Consider the following 21,668-nt stretch of genomic DNA (forward strand, 5'->3'; position numbering starts at 1 on the left):
AATAACCAAGCTGCATAGTCTACAAACTTATGACCTTCTACACCTTCTCTTTGAATTGGATGGAATTAAAAAGTGCCCAGGTGTCTTTTTACTGATCAGCACATCTCAAAAAGAGAAGCTGCAGTTGAATAGTTTGGTGATCCTGAGGTACCATAAATACCTGCATATGGAAAGGCCCTTGCTCTGGAGCAGCCTGGCTGCATGTGAAGCTGTGGTGTACCCTGTTTTAACCAGGAAATCAAGCAGTACCCTTCCAGCAATCCGAAATGATTGCCTGAGGTTCAAAAAAACCACTTTGGCAGGTTTTTTGTTGTTCCAATTTGCTTTGGCTTTAGAACGTCTATTGGCTCGTTTGCTTGTGTTTTAGTTGGGGTTTCTTTAAACAGAGAGAGAGTCTGTCCTTAAAGATACCAATCTAAAGACAATTTTTGGTTGTTAGTTTGTTGTTAAAATATATATTATCAATCAAGTATAAGTATTAATAAATATATAGAGTAACATAATGTGAACCACTTTTATTTTTTGAGGAAAATATAATACTTGTTAGTGGATTTCTGAGCATCTAAATTTGGTAACATTGTCATTCTAATTACAAGATCCAAATTCCTTAAGCAACTCAATTTGGGCCAAGAGAAGTCATGTAAGAAAGTTTTAATAGAAATTACTTGGAATCTCTAGTACTGTGTTGTCATTACCTTGGACTTTGCTCAAGTCTGGGAAATACAAATAAAGCATCCCAAGGGATTAGAGGAGCAGCTATATCGTGAATGTGTGTCTCTTCTTATCTCATCAAGAAATGCTTACGCAGATAAAAGTACTTTAAAATCAACTTCAAGCCCTAGCCAGTTTAGCTCAGTAGTTTATAAGAGTGTTGGCCGTGGACAGAAGGGTCCTGAGTTCGATTCCAGCGAAGGGCACATACCTGGGTTGCAGGCTAAACCCCCGGCCCTGGTCAGGGTGCAAGCGGGAGGCAACCAATCGATGTGCCTCTCTCATATCGATGTTTTTCCCTCTCTCTCCCCCTTCTTTCCAATCTCTGAAAAGCAATGGAAAAACTATTCTCCGGTGAGGGTTAAAAAACAAATTAAAAAATCAACTTCAGGGGAAGACTTAGGAGAAACTAAAGATGACACCTGCCACCTGAGCAAGAACAGGGATGGTTTGGTTTTAATCCTCACCTAAGAATATGTTTTTATTGATTTTGGAGAGAGGAAGGGAGAGAAGAGAGAAACATGGATCTATTGCCTCCTGTATACACCCTGACCTGGGATCCAGCCCGCAGCCTGGGTATGTGCCCCGACTGGAAATCAAACCGGCGGCCTTTCAGTGTACAGGATGTTCTAACCAGCTGAGCCACACCGGCCAGGGCAAGCACAGGTATGTTTTAAGAATGGAGAAGGCTTGTTTTCATCATTTATGTACATTAGTCTCAGATCTTTTTTAGCTAGCTCAACCTGAAAGGATTTTTAAATTTTTCTGCCTTGATGATAAAATGATATCGAAATGGTGACATGTTAAATTGCCTTAAGACTAGCACCCCTACTCAAATTTTTAGACTCCAAAAAAAACTATCATTCGACATGTTTTATTGAATAGCACTTCTAGCATATTCTTCCAGGCGCACTGCTTTTACCCACATTTGTTATTATTAATATTAATTCTTATTACCTTCAATTCTCTATTCAGGGAATATAGAAAGGGAAGAAAGATTCGCATGCCAAAAAATCACTTTTTCTAAATTATTTTAACAGTATTATTTATTGGCATCTAAATAGTGTGTTTATAGTGCTCAAAACCTTACCCTGTCTCATTCATTGCTTTAGGCATCGTAGTCACTCAGTAAGGGTTTGAGCCACTGAGTGACCAACTAACTAATAAACGTTGGCTTATGAGTTTCTTTGGAGATAACGTGAGGTGCTTCACACTTCCAAAGTTAATTTAACCAGAGACATAGGAAAGTGTCAGACAGCGGTTCTAACTCACAAAATTTCCAATACTTTTCTTAATGTTTTACTTTTATAAACAATGTCACTGAAATCTTAACCTTTGTAAATTGGGTTAATAAAAACAGTCAAGGTTACAAAAAGTAGTAAGTTTAATTTTGATTCATTTTTTAATTCATTCATCTAAGGGTATATGCTATTGCAGCTATCGAGTGTTCTTCTGAGATGAGAGGAAGGGAAAGATATTTCTATGACAAGGAGAAAATGGAACTGTCAGATATTTGAACAGTTCCCAAGAGCATCGTAACATCAAGATGTTTCCAGAAAAGTGCTGTCCTTCTCCTTGGTTAGCTTAGTTAACTACAAAATCATCTTGTAGCTAGTAATGAAAAAACCCAAACCCAGTAACCATGCATTCTTGAGTGTCCTTGTGTGTGAATATCACCTCTATGCTCTGTGCACACAGCCTCTCGCACACTCACCTCCAGGCTGCTCTGTGCTCCGCGTCGCTGCCCTGACTCCCAGCGTGCCTTCGGGAACGTCTCCTCCTCAGCAGCACGCTTCGCTATATTCCCAGGCTCTCTGCCAGTCTCCCACCTGCTTACTTAACAATCCCAGCTCTCCCAGGGACCATCACTTCTCCTGTAGCATTCTCCGTGGAAAGTTCTTCATTTCTGCAGATCTGGTTCCATGGCCTCTGGCTTCTTAACCTAAGTACCAGACAGGAAAACTGCAGACATCAAGCGTAGAAGAAAAACACCAGCTTCTAGGTGGCTGTCATTGCAAATACAAGTATACGTGGGACGATGCCCTGCCTTTTCCCTTAAGTGCTGCCCATCAGAGCCTTTCATCCCCTCTTAGGTGTGCGTCCGTCTCATCCGTCGCGCAGTCTTTTCTTTCTTTCTTCTTTTTCTTCCCCTGTCACACAAACGTAAACACTCAAAACTGAGCATAAGGTGAGACTGAAGGGATTTTTGTATTGATGTGTACATCAGATAAAAATGTAATGACTGGTATAAATCTTAAAAGTAATTGAGTAGTAAATTTTGTATTTACTTATGAATAGAAGGAAAATTGTTTTTTATAGGATACTTCATTTTTCTTTTTTCATGTAGAGCAGAATTTTAAAGTTACCTACCTACACTTGCAGTGAACTTTGGAGATACAAGTTATGTTCAAAAGAAGGAATTAGTTGTCCATCATGACATTATAGAATTTGACTTGAAACACTCTTCATGGTAGCTTCACATTCATAGTATTCTTTAGACAGGGTCAAGATTGTCTTTATATGCTTATAATGTATATGTATAAAATTGATGGTGATGGCTGCACAGCATAATGATAAGGTTTCCACTAATTTTCCATTAATTTCCATTAAATTAATTTTCCATTAATTTTCACAAAATAATAAGGTTTTTTACTAATTCTGCAATTGATACATATCTGATAAAAACAATTACAAATTTGTAGAATAAGACCTTGATATTATTGCTATAAAGACAGATAGTATTATGTGTATTCATTTAATCAGCAATGAGTGCCTACTATGTGCATGAGACTATGAAAGATATTGGAGTTACACTAGTGAACAAGAAAGATATGTTCCTGTCTTCATGGAGCATGGAAGCCAGACATGAAATAAGTAGTTACAGTAATGTGTAGAGAATGTTATAATTCAGAAAATAGGGTGCTTTGGAAGCACCCAGCAGGAAGACCTAACCTGTCCTAAAAATTAGAGATAGCTTCCAAAGAAAGAAATATGAGTGACATTTAGAACTATACAGAGTCTTCTTTGAAAAAATTTAAAATGTTGCTATGTTAGAGTCCTAATATAAATACTTATGTAATGTGTAAATGTTATCCTAAAGGTATATTGGGTATTATCCTAGATATTAGCAATAGACAGTCACTAATTAATTTATATCAGTTTATTCTCAGTATGTACACACATGCATATACACATATATATACACACATAGAGAAAAATATATAGAATATATATATATGCGGGGGAGTGTGTGTGTGCGCACTCACACTCACATTCGCTCTGGAATTAGTCTTCTGCATCTGAATTACAGCTTCAGCACAATGTGTGACTTCAAGTTATTTAAGTCTATTTCCTTCTCTGGAAATTGGAATAGTGGTGGCACCTATTTCACAGGATTGCAGTCAAGATTAAATAGTTAAGTACTGAGGTCAGTGCCTGCAAAGTGCTCAGTAACAACCAGCTAGAACCAGTATTGTCCAACTTCACACATCCCTTCCTTTTAACATGGCTGTGTTTTATTTAGGTCTTGTCTGCTTTGGAGAAGGTTGGGTTATAGCATTTTAGTGTTCTTCCACATAAAACATCTGGCAACTTAATCTACTGTGAGCTGTTACGCGGCATCCCTGCTTTTCATCAGGGACACCAAGCAGTCTTGTCTTCGCTGCTTACGGTGCAGGGGAATGACTTGGAAGCAGAGGCCTCCTCCCCGTTGTACAGCCCCTCCTGCCTCCACCAGAGCCCATCATTAAAGCTGACTGTTGAGGCTAATGATCTGCCACGTGATACACTCCTGGGGGCGGGGGGCTGTGGTAATGCTGATGGGAGATGTGGAAGAACATGTTACCAACTCTTTATTAAGGGATTTGTAAATCGTGGCATTTCAGCAGATTTGACAAGTAATTTCAGACTTCTTGAGAAAAGAATGGAGAAGCCAAGAGTCACCAGGGGGAACTGCTTTACCTTAGTGTGATTGTCAGCCTTCGTCACCCAATAACTTTTTATTATGTGTCTTCTAAGAAGAGCTGTCCACAGATTGAGGCTGCCCACCCCACTGTACTCTTCGTATTTTATTTTTTCCATCACCATTTATCCCCTCTATGCCCTCTTCCACCTCCACCCACCCCCCTTCACCCCCACAATCACCACACTGTTGTCATGTCCATGAGTTCTCTCTCTCTTTTTCTTTGTTACTCAATCCCTCCGCCTCCCCAACCCCCACCCCCACTCCAGCTGTCTGCCCGCTCTCTGTGAGCCTGTCTCTATTTTGCTTGGTCCCACTGTCCTCTTGACTCTTGACACCCTGTTCAGAGAGGAGAACTGACATAACAGATGAAGAAATGATTCAAACAGGTGATATCAAGACAGGAGAATCTCCCATTTCTAAGCCCTTTCAATTTGTATGGAATGAATTATTTAATCAATACCACATATACCCCTAAGAGATTTTAGTCAGTTACTTGTGAAAGGCCTTTATAAACTATAAAATACTATACAAATGTAATCATTTCCTAAAATGATAATTATCATTAATGAGTACTTAATATATGCTAAGAATTTTATATTCATTACTTCATTTATTAAATCTCAAAGATTGATTTGAAGTCATCAAGACATGGCATTTAAGATAAGGCATTAAAATAAGTCATTGCCCTTAAAATTTTAATCCTTTTGTGCCTGTTTTGCAACATGCATGTGGTAGCAATTTCTGGCAGAGCACGGACTTTGGGCAGACAGGTTTGCGCCTTCCTCCCCTGCTGGCCCTGCTGGCTCTGCTGCACTGTCACCGGCACAGGAGTATACCTGGCCTTGGGGCTTGATTTCCTGCTGGCATGCCTTCACAGACCACAGACGGGGTGCTATTTACAGTAGTGTTTCTTGATTTTGTATTCAGAGTAATTATATCATGATCTGAGTAATTACTGTAAGATCTGAGTTAGAGGCTTGAAATATGCCTCTGAAAACCAACAAAGGGTTACTCTGGAGAAGTGTTGCAAGGAGCAAGGGTGATGTTCATTTTTTCAAGGATGTTTTGGTGACTTACATGAGTTGCAGTCATCACTGGAGAGGGGGAGTCCAGGAAGAGGAAGAGTGAATATTTAATGTTGATTCTCCTTGCCTTAGATTTTTGCCTTTTTTGGACTCTGCTCACAACCCATTCATTCCCCATGAAACTGCAGCTCAGAGAGCAAGTTTTCAGGCAGACTATTGCGGACAACATTTTCATGCCTCTCCATTCATAAACCTCAGCCCCCTAGGGGGCTGAGGTTTCAGAAGTGTTCAAAATTGCCAGCATTCATTTGTTAGCTGTAAGGACAGGAACCATTCAAGAGATAAATAAGGCCCGGCCGGTGTGGCTCAGTAAATTGAGCATCACCCCATGCACTGAGAGGTTGCTGGTTTGATTCTGGGTTGCAGGCTCGAGGCAGCCAATCAGTGTTTCTCTCTCATCAATGTTTCTATCTCTCTCCCTCTCCCTCCCTCTCTCTAGAAAGATCTTTTTTTTTTTTAAAGTAAGAAATTTCTATTTCTAATATTTTTGTCAAAATATCCAAGTATACTGCATGCTCATTATAGAAAATTTAGAAAAACAGGAAAATTTAAAGAAAATGAAATACATAGTGTTAATAACCACTGCTGTCATTTTGGTGTATTCCATTTCTGAGCTTTTTCATATGTATGTTACTCTGTATGTGTGTGTGGTTTATGTTTTCATGCAGCATAGGATTATACATCCTTTTATTTGAACATATGATAATATCCTCCATGCCATTAAGACATATTTGAAAATAGCCCATAGTTTGTTTTATCCTAATTATGGTATTGACTTAAGCACATTACTTTTTAAAATGCAAACAGTATGGGAAAGTATAGATAAAGGAATAAACACAGAAAGGAGGAAATCTTGCCATTTGCAGTAACATGGATGGATCTTGAGGGCATTATGTTAAGTGAAATTAGCCAGACAGGGACAGATGCTACATGATATCACCTAAAAAAAAAGTCATAGAAACAAATCATAGAAAAGTGGCTGCCGGGGGCTGAGGGAGTGGGGAAATAGGGAGAGGTTGGTAAAAGGGTAGACATTCAATAAGGCGAATGCGGTCCGAGGAGTTCATGTAAAACATGTTGACAACACTGTATTGTACAATTAAAATTTGCTAAGAGAACAGGACTTAAATATTCTCACGCAAAAAAATATGTGAAGTGATGGATATATTAATAAATTAAATGGGAGGAATCTTTTCACAATGTGTATGTAAATCAAATCATCATGATACACACTTTATATATCTTACAATTTTATTTCTCAGTTATACCTCAATAAAGCTGAAGGGGAAGAAAGATCCTAGAACTTAAAAAAAAATACAACCCTGAAAGCACAGTGTTGAGAGATTAGTAGAGATAACATTTTTAATGTTTGGTGGAAAATCTTGAAGAAAATTCTGTCTATATCCACACACACACACACACACACACACACACACAGAGCGAGAGAGAGAGCACTGCATTTATTTGAATCCAAGAAGTCATGTATCAGAATATGTTCCATTGATTTAATAACAGTTTTTCTGGTACAAAATAAACTTTATTAAATGTAGAAAAGCATTTTTTCTAACCAACAATAGCAGATAAAATGCACACCACTATCTTCAGTATAACCATCAGAAATTGAGTCTAAATCTGTATTATATTCAGAATTAAAGATACATCTAAATTACTTGTGGCCATCAGCAGTTATGTGTAATGTCAGTGACTTGACACTTTTTATTTCTCATGTTCATAATCATGACCTTATTCTTTGATGTTGATAGTTTAATCTTGAAAGTCACTTACAAACTTTTGACAGATACAGTTTTAGCACCTGAGTTAAATATTCTTTTATAATGCATAATTCAGTCACAACCTACTTGTCTCATCTTTCAAAGTTCTGTAGTTTAGATTTCAAAGATTGTGGCAGTTTCTTCTGCCTGATGTTGCATGTGACAGTTTATCTTCTGTGTACAAATAACTTTACTTGTATATAAATAACACTTTATTACTGCATCAGATGGAATCCTAAAAAAAAAACAACATTTTGCGGGGAAGTAAGGGTCCAAATGTAAGTTAAAATTCAATCTCATGACACGATATCAGTTCTAAGTAGTTCAACTCAACTGAGGAAAACCATGAGATGAACTGATAACTCTACTCATGGTTACAGTCCCACAAGCACAACAGAGACAACAGTGGAACATGCTCTGTTAGCAGCTGCCAACTTTCTTTTGACATTGATTACAAGATGCATCTCAGTTTCAGAAATGTTCAAATGTTTTCAGAAGTATGCTTCTTATAATCAAGGAAATAGGTTATGTACAATTTTATGCCACTAGAATATATAATCTGCTCTGTAACTGTCAGTCAGTAGTAGCCATTTAAATTTACTATATGTAGTGTGTGTATATATTTACATGTGCACATATACATATCCATCTCTATAATGTTATTGGTTCTATAGTATATGAATATACCTATCTTAATGGATATTTAGGTGTTTATTTTTTTTTCTTTTGCTCTTATGTCAATGGTACAGTGAGCAGCCTTAAACCTATATCCTTATGTATGTTTCTGAATTTGTCCTAAAGGTAAATTGTTAAAAATGGAATTGTTATATTAAAGAGAATGCACATTTTAAAAATTACTACATATTACCAAATGTCCCTCTACGAAGTTCATACCGGGATTATGATAACAGTTTTCTCATGCCCTTATCAACACCGAGTTATGTCAGTTTTTTTCCCCTTTTCCAATCTAATAGGGACAGTGTGATATGTGATTGTTTTTAGCTCCGTTGTTAATTACTGAAGGCTTTTAAATATCTGCATCACATTTCATTCTGTCATAAATCCTGATTTATTTCACTTCAGTTGTTAGTCATTTAAATTGCTTCAAGTTGTCCCACATGCAATGAACATCACATAATTCTTTGGCCTTAAGATATTTTCTTAGAATAGATTCTTAAAATTGGAATTATGGGCTAAAATTATGAAACTTTTAAATGTCCATCCTATACATTGCCAAGCAGTTTTCTAGAAAGATTATACCATTTTACTTCCACCATTATATTACAATGCCTATTTCATTATATTCTCACAAGCATGAAGTATTTTTTTTTCAGATATTTTCTAATTTGAAAACATTCTCTGTTCCTGTTGCATTTCTTTGGTTACAAGTGAGGATGAACTTGTTTTCATACTTTTTTGTACATTTATGGTTCTTCAGCGAATACTGTGTTCTTTTTTAAAGGTCTTCACGTCTCCCACTTGAGAACGACTCTAACAGGCTAATGGCATGCTAGTGCTGTCAACTCCAAAGCTATGCCTTCAAGTGGCAACCAATTTTCTGAAAATACACATCAGACTTCTCACAGGAAAACATACTCCACCTGCCCCCCGTGCTTGAATGTTTCGGAACCTCTGATTCTCCCCATTCCTTAAGCAAGCTCCTCGGATTTTCTCTTGGTGCTCATGGACCCGTGTCACTGTCCCCTACCATTATATTGTGGCCTTGTTCCTGTTTGGTTTGCAGCCTAAACCAGGCTCACCCTAGCTTCTCTGACTATATCCCCTGACTGTGTTTGCCCCTTTCCTGCCTCAGTTCAGGGACTGCCCGTGTTGCTCACGGGAACAGCTCCCCTGGCCGGACCAAGGTCTCAAGCCTCCCTTGCTTCACAGATGAAAACTGAGGTTTCGCATCATTCAGTAGCCTCGCCCCGTCGCCACCCAGTTAGTAAGCAGTAAGAACAGAATTGGGGTGCAAATTCTAAACAGGACTGCCCGACCGTGGGTCCCACACTCTTGCCTACTCTGCTCTAGGAGTATAGAGTCGGAACAAAATTACGTTAGACATCTGATGGCATGTTTGTAGTAGGCCAGAAGGACAATCTGCTGCCATCAGGTTGTAGAGTTCTGACAAAATAGCAATTCCAGGGTCCTGGAAAGCAGTCGGCCTACAAAGTGGTTATTATTGCATCATTCCTGCCAGAGATCGTGTAGATAACAAGGGTCAGAGAGAAGACTCAATCCGAGGTATGTCTGATGCCAAATTCCGCCTTATCAGCCACTGCAATGTACCATACCATTTCTGACCATATTTTTTAGTTTTACCCAAGGCACTGAAGAGCCCAAACTAAGATCTCTGAAATAGTCCACTAGAGACTTCCCTCCCAATGGACATAAAACCACTGACTTATGCTCATTGGATATTGTGATTCATCTAATTCTCAAGTCACTTGATAGAACTATTACCTACCCAATTTCACTATTTTATTCACAAGAATGGAAGACTATTGAATGCTTTGCAGAACTGAAAAATATTATGCATGACATTCTTTTTATTCACATTGGCATTTCTCACCAATTTTTATTATTTTCTTTCTAAAAGATCACCTCACCTACATTATATCTCCCTCACTAAATTATCCACCACACTATAGCTAGAGTGTTTTAAACTCAATCCCTCTTATAACTGCCCTATTTTAAATACTTCAAAGCCCTCCCATCTTCTGTAGAGGGTGTTCTTAACTTTAGTTTCATGACCCCCAAGGACTTTAAGAATTTATAATTCTGTTTCAGATTATATAAATGTTGCTTCAGCTTATATAAATGCTGTGTGTATGTGTGTGCATTCTGCTCTGAAAAGCATCCATAGATTTGTATTAGATTATCAAAAAAGTAACTGTGATTTTAATGCCTACAAGTCACAAAATAAAGACAAATTTTCCTAGATATATACAAACCTCTTCATGACCTAATTCCTAACCCCCAAGCCTCATCTCCTTCGATGTGTCAGCCTTCAATACCCAACACATTCATATATACACATGCACAAAAACACACAAAAACACAAAAATAATAATGTCACACTTCCTATGGTCTATCAAAATATCGTGAACTGAGCCAACACATGGTCCACCTGGACAGATGGGACATGCTGGACCATTTCCTCCCCATCCTGAGATCCCGGTCACCCTCAAACCTCAGCTACCTTATCACCTCAGTGAAGCCTTCCCTGGCCTATCCAAGCATGAAGTACTTTCATAGAGCTCTCTTCATGCCACTCTTAAAGCATTTATCAAATTGCTCTAATAATTTGATTGAAGAACTGCCTCTTCACAAAACTCGAAGTTTCAACCATATGGTGGCTGTGATCCTGATACAATGGTGAGAATCCAGCCCCCTTGCCAAGTTTTAACCAACAGTTAGGGAACCCATTCTACTTCAGGAGAGTAACCTAGTATTCATTCAATAAATATTTGAACTAATGAGTGAACAAATAAAACTGAGCAACACTATTACAAAATAATGGCCCCTGGTTAGTGTGCCTTCATTGTTTATAGATGTGCATAAACTTGACCTTTCTGAGATCCAACGGTGGACAATTTATTTAATAAAATGTCAATATAATTCTAGCTCCTTTTTATGGAATACAGAGGTGTCACAAGAAAAGCTAATGTCATAGTTTCTTCTTACTAAATGTTTACAGTCTTACAGGCAGACTTAGGCATGAATATTCCATCTTCAGAATCACCGTTGATACTTTAATTGTTTACTTGCCCTCAAATGGTGCCATAATTCCCTACTGAGGGGCAAAATAACAGAGCCCTCAGGACCTAAACTTTGAACTCACACGTATCTGAATACCAGTCTTAAATGTTCTGTGTGCCAGCTGTGCAAGACTGGACAGGCTGTGCAAGCCCTGAGCCTTGGCTGTGTCAACCAGAAAATGAAGATAATGCTGTTTTCATATGTTTACGTAGGGAATATACGTAAAACACACAGGAAACACGCAGCAAGTAATGGCGATGGAGGCAATGCTGGCCGCCGTGCATGTTGATGATGTTAATGCTGATGGTAGGAGCCTACTGAACTGTAGCTCCTTGAGGACAAGGATTTTTTATCTTTAATTTATCTTTGAATCCCTGGCATCACAGTACCTGATACGTAACAGAGAGTAAGCAAGTGTGTGTTATGATCCGCTACCGTGTACTAGAGATTAAAAGCCAAGGGAAGGTGGAGAAAGAAGAGACTGGCTTGAACTAGGGTTATCAAGGAAAACTTGATTGAGAGAGAGGTACAAAGGGTAGAGTTTTTATAACCAGAGAATAGGACAGAAGTGACTGAGTTACTGAAGATATAAGAAAAGAGCATGGCATATAGTCTGGGGGGGGGAGTAAATGGTTTTGTTTGATAGGAACAGAAGCAGTAGCGTGGGTCATAATTACAAATACTTTGTAATTACCAAAACTTTACTGTTCAGTACCATGCCTAGAGATTAATAGCAAAGCTAACAATCCCAAACCTTGCTCTTTTTGAAAACTTCAAGTTATATCAAAACCATACAAGAAAATGTTTCATTTTAACAAACTATGATATAAGAAAAACATGAGCTTTATAGGGTAGCAAATCTATGTTTGAATTTTAGTTTTACCACTTAGCTAACTTTATTGTCTTTGGCAAGTCACTTACCTCTTTGAGCTTCAGTTTTCTGTAAAATAGGAATAATGATGCTTATCCCAGAGGATAAACTGATGTGGGATTGAATGATATTCTTGTATTCCAGTGCAGCGCCTGGTATGTAGCAGGTGTTCAATAAATATGAGCACTGCTGTTCCTTTTAATAGTGTGAATTGATGCATTCATGTGTTTGTGCCCAGTCAAGATGTGCATTTTGGTTGTGCATTTTTTGGACATGTAAGCTTGAGCCTACTTGATCTGAGGATAATTGGGAAATAATCCAGAATTTTCGAAATGGAAATAATTCAGGAAAAGACAAAGTGTAACATAGTACTCCATGGCTGTTTGTCTCTTTAACATGAAGAAATGCCAAAAGTTTTATATGCAGTTATATAGGGTGAGTGCTCAAATAGGAAGCTAATAATTTTCTTTATCGACGACCTGCTGTACAAACTGTCATGCAAATACTGCCTTGTGCTTTATACAAAACATTGAAAACCCCTAGGACTTTATTCTTCTGCTTGGATTTTTTTCTGTAGTAAAATACATAACTGAATTAATTTCAAGTGTGTTTGTATGTAACCCAGCCAAATATTTCTTTTTAAATACTTGAGCTCTATGTTGAACATACAGAGTTATGGTTCTTACCACATTACTTTTTTTTCCAGTAGATTTCATTCTTTAATTCTTTAATATAGTTCCACATATGCTAAAATGTCTTTTACACCCATATTAATGAAAGCTTTTCATTTTATGCAGGTTCCTCCAGGGGACCCAGCCCCCTAACCATGGGGGCACAGGACACCCTCCCTGTTGCAGCAGCGTTTACAGAAACAGTCAACGCCTACTTCAAAGGAGCAGATCCAAGCAAGTAAGCCTGGGGACTTGGTCCCCTGTGTTCTCCAAACTCTGTCTTGCTCAGTGGAAGGAACCCTAAGTACAACTACTTACTTAATTCCTTGTCCCAAAACCAAGTGAAGTCCAGCTAACATGAGCAAGTGGCATACCTAGAATGGAAGAGAAAATTTAATCAGGAAATATTAATTCACTGCTTTATTAAAAATGTACCAAAAGGTTCAGTAATCTAAAATCTTACTATCCAGACATCTCTGAGTTGCCTCTGAGTTAGTTTTGGTTGCAAGTAACAGAACATCCTAACTCAACTCTGTCAACAGTGAAAAAATGTATTATTTCAAGAAAGTAAATGTCCAGATCATGTCTTTTATTGCCCTCATCTTTCCTGGATGGGAAACACCTACATACAAACTCAAACAATGATGCATTGGAATAAAAATGTGGAAAAAACTTCCCATAACACCCAGATAAGTAATAGGACAAGTTTCATTCTATCCTTACCAAGTAAGGAAAAACTGGCCAAAAATAAATAAATAGCAGCAATATTTTCATTTGTTGACCTCAATTTCCCTAGAAAGTACACTCCTGAACTTAAAATTGTAGAACTGCTACAAGGGTCAGTTGTCCAGATGTATGGGGAAGTGATAAAAAAGTTCACTCATTTTAAATATTGACTCTTTCCCAGAGAAAAATAATCCTTTTGAGATTTCTGCATCTGGCCAAGGTTGGGTAACAGGGACTTATTTACCCTTCCACCAAGTTTCCAAGTTTCCAAACACTTGGAAAGCACACGGTATATGAAGCCATGATTTGCAAAGGACTGTGACCCTGAAGAGGTGATTGCCCCAGCTTACTTCTCAGCGTTTCCAGGCCATCGCATAGGGAGAGCCAGCAGATTCCCACTGTGCACGGGGAAGTGTCTCACTGAGGCACACTGCACCTCAGAACTGACTGAGGGGGATGCCCGAGGAAGCAGTGGCCAGCAGGTCCTGCTGGCACCATGCACTGCAGGTGCTGGCCGTGGAGAAGGTGCATAAGTGGCGGGAGCGTGGAGCTGAAAAACCCACTTTCGTTGCAGGATCTGGGTACTGGGGCAGCCCAGCTACATGCGCTACAGGAGTCAGATGCTAGGGAAGCTACTGTGCTACGGGGCACTAGCAAAGCCACATGCGCTGTAATACCCGTGCATTGGGGGTGCCACAGGCACTGCTGGAGCCTGGCACTAGATAAGCCTTGTATACTGGAACCCAGAAGGAAACCCCCTCTTCCTGCAGTGTCTTTCCAGCGCCCTCTAATGACAAAGCTTAGATGGTTCCTGTTGCTAGAGAAAAAGTATACGAAGGGCCCATTATTAATTTTCTCAGAGCAGGCAGTAAAAGGTGAATTGAAGCTACATTGATTTTATGTAGAAATTGACACAATAATTCTAAATTTCACATGGAAATGCAAAGGACCTACAATAGCCAAAACAACCGTGAAAAAGAACAAAGTTGGTGGACTAACACTACTTGACTTCTACTATAAAGCCACAGTAATAAAGACAGTGTAGTATTAGTGCAGAGACAGATAAACTAGATCAATGGAACAGAATAGAGAATCCAGAAATAAGTCCACACACATATGGACAACTGAAATTCAACAAAATTGCCAACGAGAAATTCAGTGAAGAACTGTCTTTTCTGAACAGATGATGCTAGAACAATTAGATGTCCATATCCACACACTAAAAATGAACCTGGATCAACTGGCCACGTGGCTCAGTGGTTGAGCATCGACCCCTGAACCAGGAGATCACAGTTCGATTCTGGTCAGGGCACATGCCTGGGTTGCAGGCTCCATCCCCAGTTGGGGGTGTGCAGGAAGCAGCCAATCAATGACTCTCTCATCATTGATGTTTCTCTCTCCCTCCCCCTTCCTCTCTGGAAAAAAAAAAAAAAAAAAAGAACTTGGATCCATACCTCACACTTTTTTTACAAAAAATTGACTGAAAAATAGGATCATAAAGCTACAAATAAAAACAATCTTCTAGAAGAAAATATAGGTGAATTTTCTGTGACCTTGGATTTGACAGAGAGGACCCCAAAAGAAAAAATTGATTAGGTACAACCCAAAAAAAATAAATTGGTGAATTAAAACTTCTCCTCAAAGGTACTCTTAAGAGAAAAAAAGCCACAAACTGGGAAAAACAAATCTTTGCAAAGCTTATATCTGACAAATGATTTGTATCGATAATGTATAATGAATTCTCAAAATTCAATAAAAGAACAGAAAACTCAAATTTAAAACTTGGCAGAAAATTTGAGCAGGCATTTCACCAAAGTAGTTAATTGATGTCAAATAAGCACATGAAAAGATGCTTAAGATCATTGGCCATTAGGGAAATAAAATTAAAACAGTGAGATACCACTGATTACCTGTTAGAATGGCAAAAATTAAAAAGAGAGACCCTAGCAAGTGTTGGTGAGCATGTATAAGAACTGAAACTAACACACAGCTGTATTTTCTACTTTAGAAACAGTTTGGCAGTTTCTTAATAAGTTAAATACATCTGCCATGTGATCCATTGATTCCACCCTTGTATATGTATCCAAGAGAAATGAGAGCAGATGTCCATACAACAACTTGTACACACATATTCATCACAGGTTTACTTGTAATAGGCCAAAATTGGAACGAATTCAGCTGTCCAAAGGTGAACGGATTTTTTTTAACCCCATGGTATATCCATATGCTACCCAGCAATAAAAAGTCATGAACTACTGATGATCACACTACATGAATGACACTCAAAATAATTATGCTGAATGAAAGAAGCCAGACCCCAAAAAATCACATACTCTCTTATTCAGTTTATATAAAATTCTAGAAAGTGTAAACTAATGTATAATGTTGGAAAGCATATTAGCAACTGCCTAAGGATGAGGAGTGGAAGGATGGAGGGCAGGAAAGAGGGATACAAAGACTCATGAAATATTTAGGGATGCTGGGTATGTTCACTCTCTTGAATGTGTGAGGGTCTCACAGGTATATACTATGTCAAAAATTGAAATTTTTGCCTGACCAGTGTGGCTCAGTGGTGGAGCATCAACCTATGATCCAGGAGATCTCTGTTCCATTCCCTGTCAGGGCACATGCCCGGATTGCGGGCTCAATGCCCAATAGGGGGCGTGCAGGTGGCAGCCAGTCAATGACTCTCATTAATGTTTCTGTCTCTCTCCCTCTCCCTTCCTCTCTGAAATCAATAAAGACCTATTTTTTTAATTGGAATTTTACACTATAAATATCTCGTTTATTATATGTCAATTATACCTCAATGAAGGCCTTTAAAAAAAAGAATTATTCTTCCAAATTATCATTCTATTGAGTTAACTTATCTGTTAAAAAATGATGTTACAATTTCAACCAAATAGGCTAATGAAATGCAGATTTGTTAAGTTGGAAGCTTAAGTTTACCTCAGGGGAACATAAAAGAAAATGCTCAAGGCATCAATCATGTCACTCAGAGAATTAAAATAAGTCCCAGTGAATGTGTGATAACACTGTGCAATTTAATATCTTCAAATATGTTGCCAAATATTCAGAAATCAAAGAAAGAGAACCACCAGAACATTTGTGGAGGAAACATCTAGACTTCTCTAACAAAAAAGAAAAGCTGCCCTTTTCTTCTTACAGTTTAAAAAGATATTCAACAAAATAACCATTATTTTTGGATAACTGTTAAAAAAAAACCATTGAGTCTTAGAAATTATTTATAGTTGAGAGTGGAATTGCAAGAGCTTACTTTTCATCTCTTCTGTGTAATATTGTTGCATAAATATGATTTTTTTTACAGCTGTTTTGATTCACAGCATACTGACCTGGGCTTCCTCTCTCTTTCCTCTCGTGTGTTTTGATATGCCAGATGCATCGTGAAGATTACTGGAGAAATGGTGTTGTCCTTCCCTGCTGGCATCACCAGACACTTTGCCAACAACCCATCGCCAGCTGCCCTAACTTTTCGGGTGATAAATTTCAGCAGGTTAGAACACGTCCTGCCAAATCCCCAACTTCTCTGCTGGTAAATATTATTTTGCACAGTTTTTTTAGAGATGTGCATAGCTTAGCACGTCACACTTAGATGAGGGAGGGAAAAACCTAAGCAAGGGAGTAACACTGTAGAGCAGTTACCGCTACTCAGATATGTGTGTAGATTCAAACTCAGAACGTACCAGCTCGCCAAGTTTTTTGTAGTTGATTGTGTATCGTGCACATCTCTATTTGAATGGCCCACTATCTCAAGTGGCTGAAGAGATAGTGGCTGTTAGAGTAATAAAATCTGTATTAGTGACTATTTATTTATTGTCTGTTTTACTTCCATCAATAGACAATGGATAAAGGGGGTGGAAAATGAACCCAATAAAAGGAATAAAAATTGTTGTGTTAGCATCTTTAAAATCAAATGATATTTGAACTGTGAGTTGCTCTTCACATGAGCATGGAAATCTTTTCTGTGAAACATAATTCAGTGACATTGCTGTAGATGAACTGCGAATCTCTTGTGGTTAGTGTGAGAGTGTGATCTATAGTAACGCTGGCCTGGGCTGGAATCCTGACTGTTGCCTATTAGCTGTTCAAACTTAAGCAACTTACTTAATCTCACTGACTCTCTATTACTCTTACCCCCTGCCTCCTTGTGTAGATACAACTCTGGCAGCTCTGGGTAACTTGGATGCTTTTTGATAATAAAAGTGTAGGCAGCCCATGTCAGCATCTTTAGCTCAGCTTGATGAGAGGCAAAGTCTCGGGGCCAGGATTCTTTTCCATTCATTTCTGTACGCTGTGTCCTCAACAAGCTAGTCCAGGGCCCAGCAGAACCACATGGGTCCTGCTGAGACTTGGACCCTACAACTACTCCCTCTCAACAGAACAGTAGCAGTTTTAACGCCCTGATGTTTTTTGACCGAGCTCTTCTGACTTGTTAGACTTCTGGAGGCTGAATTATAACAACTTACTTTTTACCTGCCTTTATCACATTATCGCTACTACCCTTCTGTCTTCTTACCCTCTAATTTTCTCTTTTTATAACATTTGCTCATCTTTAAACACGAAGATAATTTTTCCTTTGCAGGTAGATTTTAATGAAATGTTTCTAAGGTACCTATCAGAGAGCCTAGCACATAATAAATAGGTGCTCAAAAAATTATAGCTACTGTTACTGTATGATGTAGGATATTCTGAAAGTGAAATGTCATTAAACTTGAGCTGTGTGTCCAGTTATTGAATCACTTGGATTCTCAGTTTCCTCGTTATTGGGGAAGTGAGCAGATGCTTTTCACACTCTTATGTGACCTTATTTTGTCATTGAGATGAGCATTTTCAAGATACATTGGGTGAATCACCTATGGACAGGCCTCTGAGCAAAGCTAATGCTTCTCATAAGAATGCAAAACTCCTTAGTTCATCAAGACTGTGCTGTCCATTGTAACTACCATGGTAATTATCATTGAAATTCCAAGGTCATCTTGTAAAAGAAGTGACTTTTTTATGATTTAGGTGCTCTTCAGTGAAAAATTGTGAATGCTAAAAAGGTAGCGTGGCAATTTTTGTATTACCCTTTTCTCCTCAGTTGGACACAAAGACATTTGGCCAAGTATTGAACTCAGTAATTCTGAGAAACTACTGTTCAAGTCAATTCAAAAGAAAATCAATGTACTCAGCTCTCTGATTGCATTAACTGACTAAGTCAGAGGAAACTGTGGTGATGTGAGAAAGCACTATTAAGTTTGGGTTAATAAATAATTCATTCTTTAAAGCAACCAATTATCATCATGATTGGTTAATACTACTGGGTACTCACTGAGATTTATAGCAATACAATAATGCCTCCCTATGGGTATTAATCTATTAACTTAATACCGTTCAGAACTGAAATTGAATCAAAACCATACTACTGTTAATAATGCAATTCTCTATAAATTGTCAAAGACGAATGTAGAAATCAGACAACAATTTGCTAAGATTCTTTTTTGTGTCATTTATATTTGTCACAAGATGATACTCAATGATTTTTTTCTTCCCAATTGAATAGTGATAATACCCAAAATGATGCCAATACCAAGGAATTCTGGGTAAACATGCCAAATTTGATGACTCACCTAAAGAAAGTATCTGAACAAAAACCCCAGGCTACATATTATAATGTGGACATGCTTAAATATCAGGTAAGCCTATCTATGTGGTCAGGGTGTCGCTTTCACATTACAAATGTGTATTCTTACATACCTAACATTAAATAAAAGTAAATAAAGTAACAATTCTTTTAATATTATTTAAAAGCTATAATTTATAAAAAATAGAAATGTTAAAAGACTACTTGCAGGCTTAGTGACAAGAATATTCATATATATTCTTAGTTTAAATTTACAAGTAAAATATTTTATTTAAAAAGTAGAAAAACATGCCACAAAATGAAGTTGCAGAAAATTACACCAGTTTAAGATGACAAATATTGATAAACTTTTCATTGTAATTTTGTTAAAAACATTACTATATTTTGACGTCTTATTTTAAATTATTAAATGTAAGTAATCTGGTGTTTTTCTAATGTGGTAGTCCTATGAAATAAATTCTAGTGAAACTTACAGTAAGAAATAATTTAATGTTAAAAGACTGGTTGGCCCAACACGATATAGTTTAAGAGAACTTTCTTTCTGTGGCCAGGAAGTATTACTGACAGTAAATAGGCCTTTTCCCAAAGTATTACTGACAGTAAATAGGCCTTTTTCAAACCAGGATTCTGTAAAGCCTCAGCATCCTGTTGATTCCCAGCCACTTGATCACCTAGGTTATTTTTAATGCATTGTAATTTTTGTGATTAAATATGTTCAAATTATTTTTCTTAAGATGAGGAAAAAATATATATTTTTAAGTTATACTTTAATAGACATCAGTGCATCTTAAACATGACTTTATAATCACCAGAGAACTTCTAAATAAATGCTGGTTCTAAATTTGTGCTAATTATGTATAGATATAGATAGATATCTATATTAAAATCTATTTATAGGTAGATACAGAAATAGACATATAGATATAGACACAGACACAGACAGACACACGGACATCTGCTGGGCCCTGAAACTCCCACCCAGAGATTTTGACTTAAGTGGTTCAGGGTATGACCCAGATATCTGTATTTATTACAAGTTCTCCAAGTGACTATAGTACACCCTACAGGTTGAAAAACACTTGTTTATATGGTAAGGAAACCATTGAAAGGGAAGTATCTTTATGATGGTACATTTTACAAAAATGCAAATGAATATGATGTTTTTCCTGTAAGAATAGGATTATCTAAGCTTATTATCAATACTACTAAACAAACACATATGACAGAAATTTATCACTGTTATAATTAAAAGATAATGTAAAATGCATTTTTTTAACTGGGTTTTTTCCCCCAAAACATTTATACACATTTAGTGATTACTTTAAGCTTCTGAGAGAAATGAAAAGCAGTTAAGAAAAAGGAGCTCCAGTGTCATTTTTCCCTGAATAAGAAGTTGAATTCCGGGGCATGTGCATGGTCCTTAGGCCCGAAGGGGTAGGACTAAAACTGTGGTGGTTTTCTTTCATGAACTTTCATTACAAATCCTGCACCTGCATTTTCAATTCAGGTTAAAATTTTTTTAAATTTTAAATCCCGTGAGATATTTTTTAGTCTCAATATTTGTCATTAAATGAACCTAGAAAATAGACAGAATTCACCTATTGCAATATGAGCTTGGTGTGTAAATGTTAGTGTCGGCAAGAGACTGAGTTCTGGAATTAAGTCAGCTTCCTACTGGCCGCTGACTTGGGTTCATCTCCCTGAACCTCAGTTTCCTCATCTCTACTTAAAGGTAATAATGATTCCCACCTAGATATTTTATAGGTTGTTGTGAGGAGCCAATAGGCTAATATATTTCAAAGTACTTTGGAAAATATAAGTGGCCCCAGGCCTGTAGTGTTAAAGTGGGCGCTGAGGAATCTTTTGTTGAGTTGTGTTGTTTTCAACTACGCAAGGAACTAGGTGGGAGGCACAACTAGCGTTGTTTGTGGGATTGCCCTCAAATTGCAGCATGTTTAGTTTCTGGTCACCAGTAGCATCCCCCAGTAATAGGGACAATCTAAAGCACACCCTCACATAGCCACAAGCACCTCGCTGAGTAGAGCCACTGCTATCAAGTTGCGAACTCCTGCTGAGGATAGAGGCAGAAACAGCAGGAAGCGGTTCTGCTTATGATCTATTTTAAATAATAGATTTCTAAATAAAAGTTCATTTGCAGAAGATTGTACTGTTAAAAATGTTTAAAGTTTTAAAAAACATCATAATGTTCATCCAACTAAAATTGTCTTCAAAAGCCATGCCTGTCATTTTATAAAAGAACCCATTTCTGGGCCTGTTTCTGCAGCAGCCACTCCTGCCTTGGGAGCTCTGCCTGCCCTCAGGCCCCTTTGCTGTGATGTCCATATGTGCAGACATTGTGAGGCCAATAGAGAGCTGTTTATATTCTTCAAAGTCAGCAAAGCTCATACTCCATGGATAGAACTGCAGGGGCCCCTGCAGTGGGGTGTACTTGGAAAAGGAGA

General features: G+C 37.8%; 1 protein-coding gene across 1 annotated transcript in view; it reads left to right on the forward strand.

Annotated features, from left to right (window-relative positions):
- SGIP1 (SH3GL interacting endocytic adaptor 1) overlaps nt 1-21,668 on the forward strand; it is a 167,034-nt gene that overhangs the window by 139,523 nt on the left and 5,843 nt on the right. Inside the window, exons 19-21 of the mRNA XM_087820501.1 lie at nt 12,963-13,074; nt 16,960-17,115; nt 19,126-19,258. Coding sequence (XP_087676627.1) covers nt 12,963-13,074; nt 16,960-17,115; nt 19,126-19,258 — 401 coding nt within the window. The remainder of the gene's footprint in view (nt 1-12,962; nt 13,075-16,959; nt 17,116-19,125; nt 19,259-21,668) is intronic.

The sequence above is a fragment of the Miniopterus natalensis genome, chromosome 9 (genome assembly GCF_054644295.1).
Source record: "Miniopterus natalensis isolate mMinNat1 chromosome 9, mMinNat1.hap1, whole genome shotgun sequence".
Taxonomy (NCBI): Eukaryota; Metazoa; Chordata; class Mammalia; order Chiroptera; family Miniopteridae; genus Miniopterus; species Miniopterus natalensis.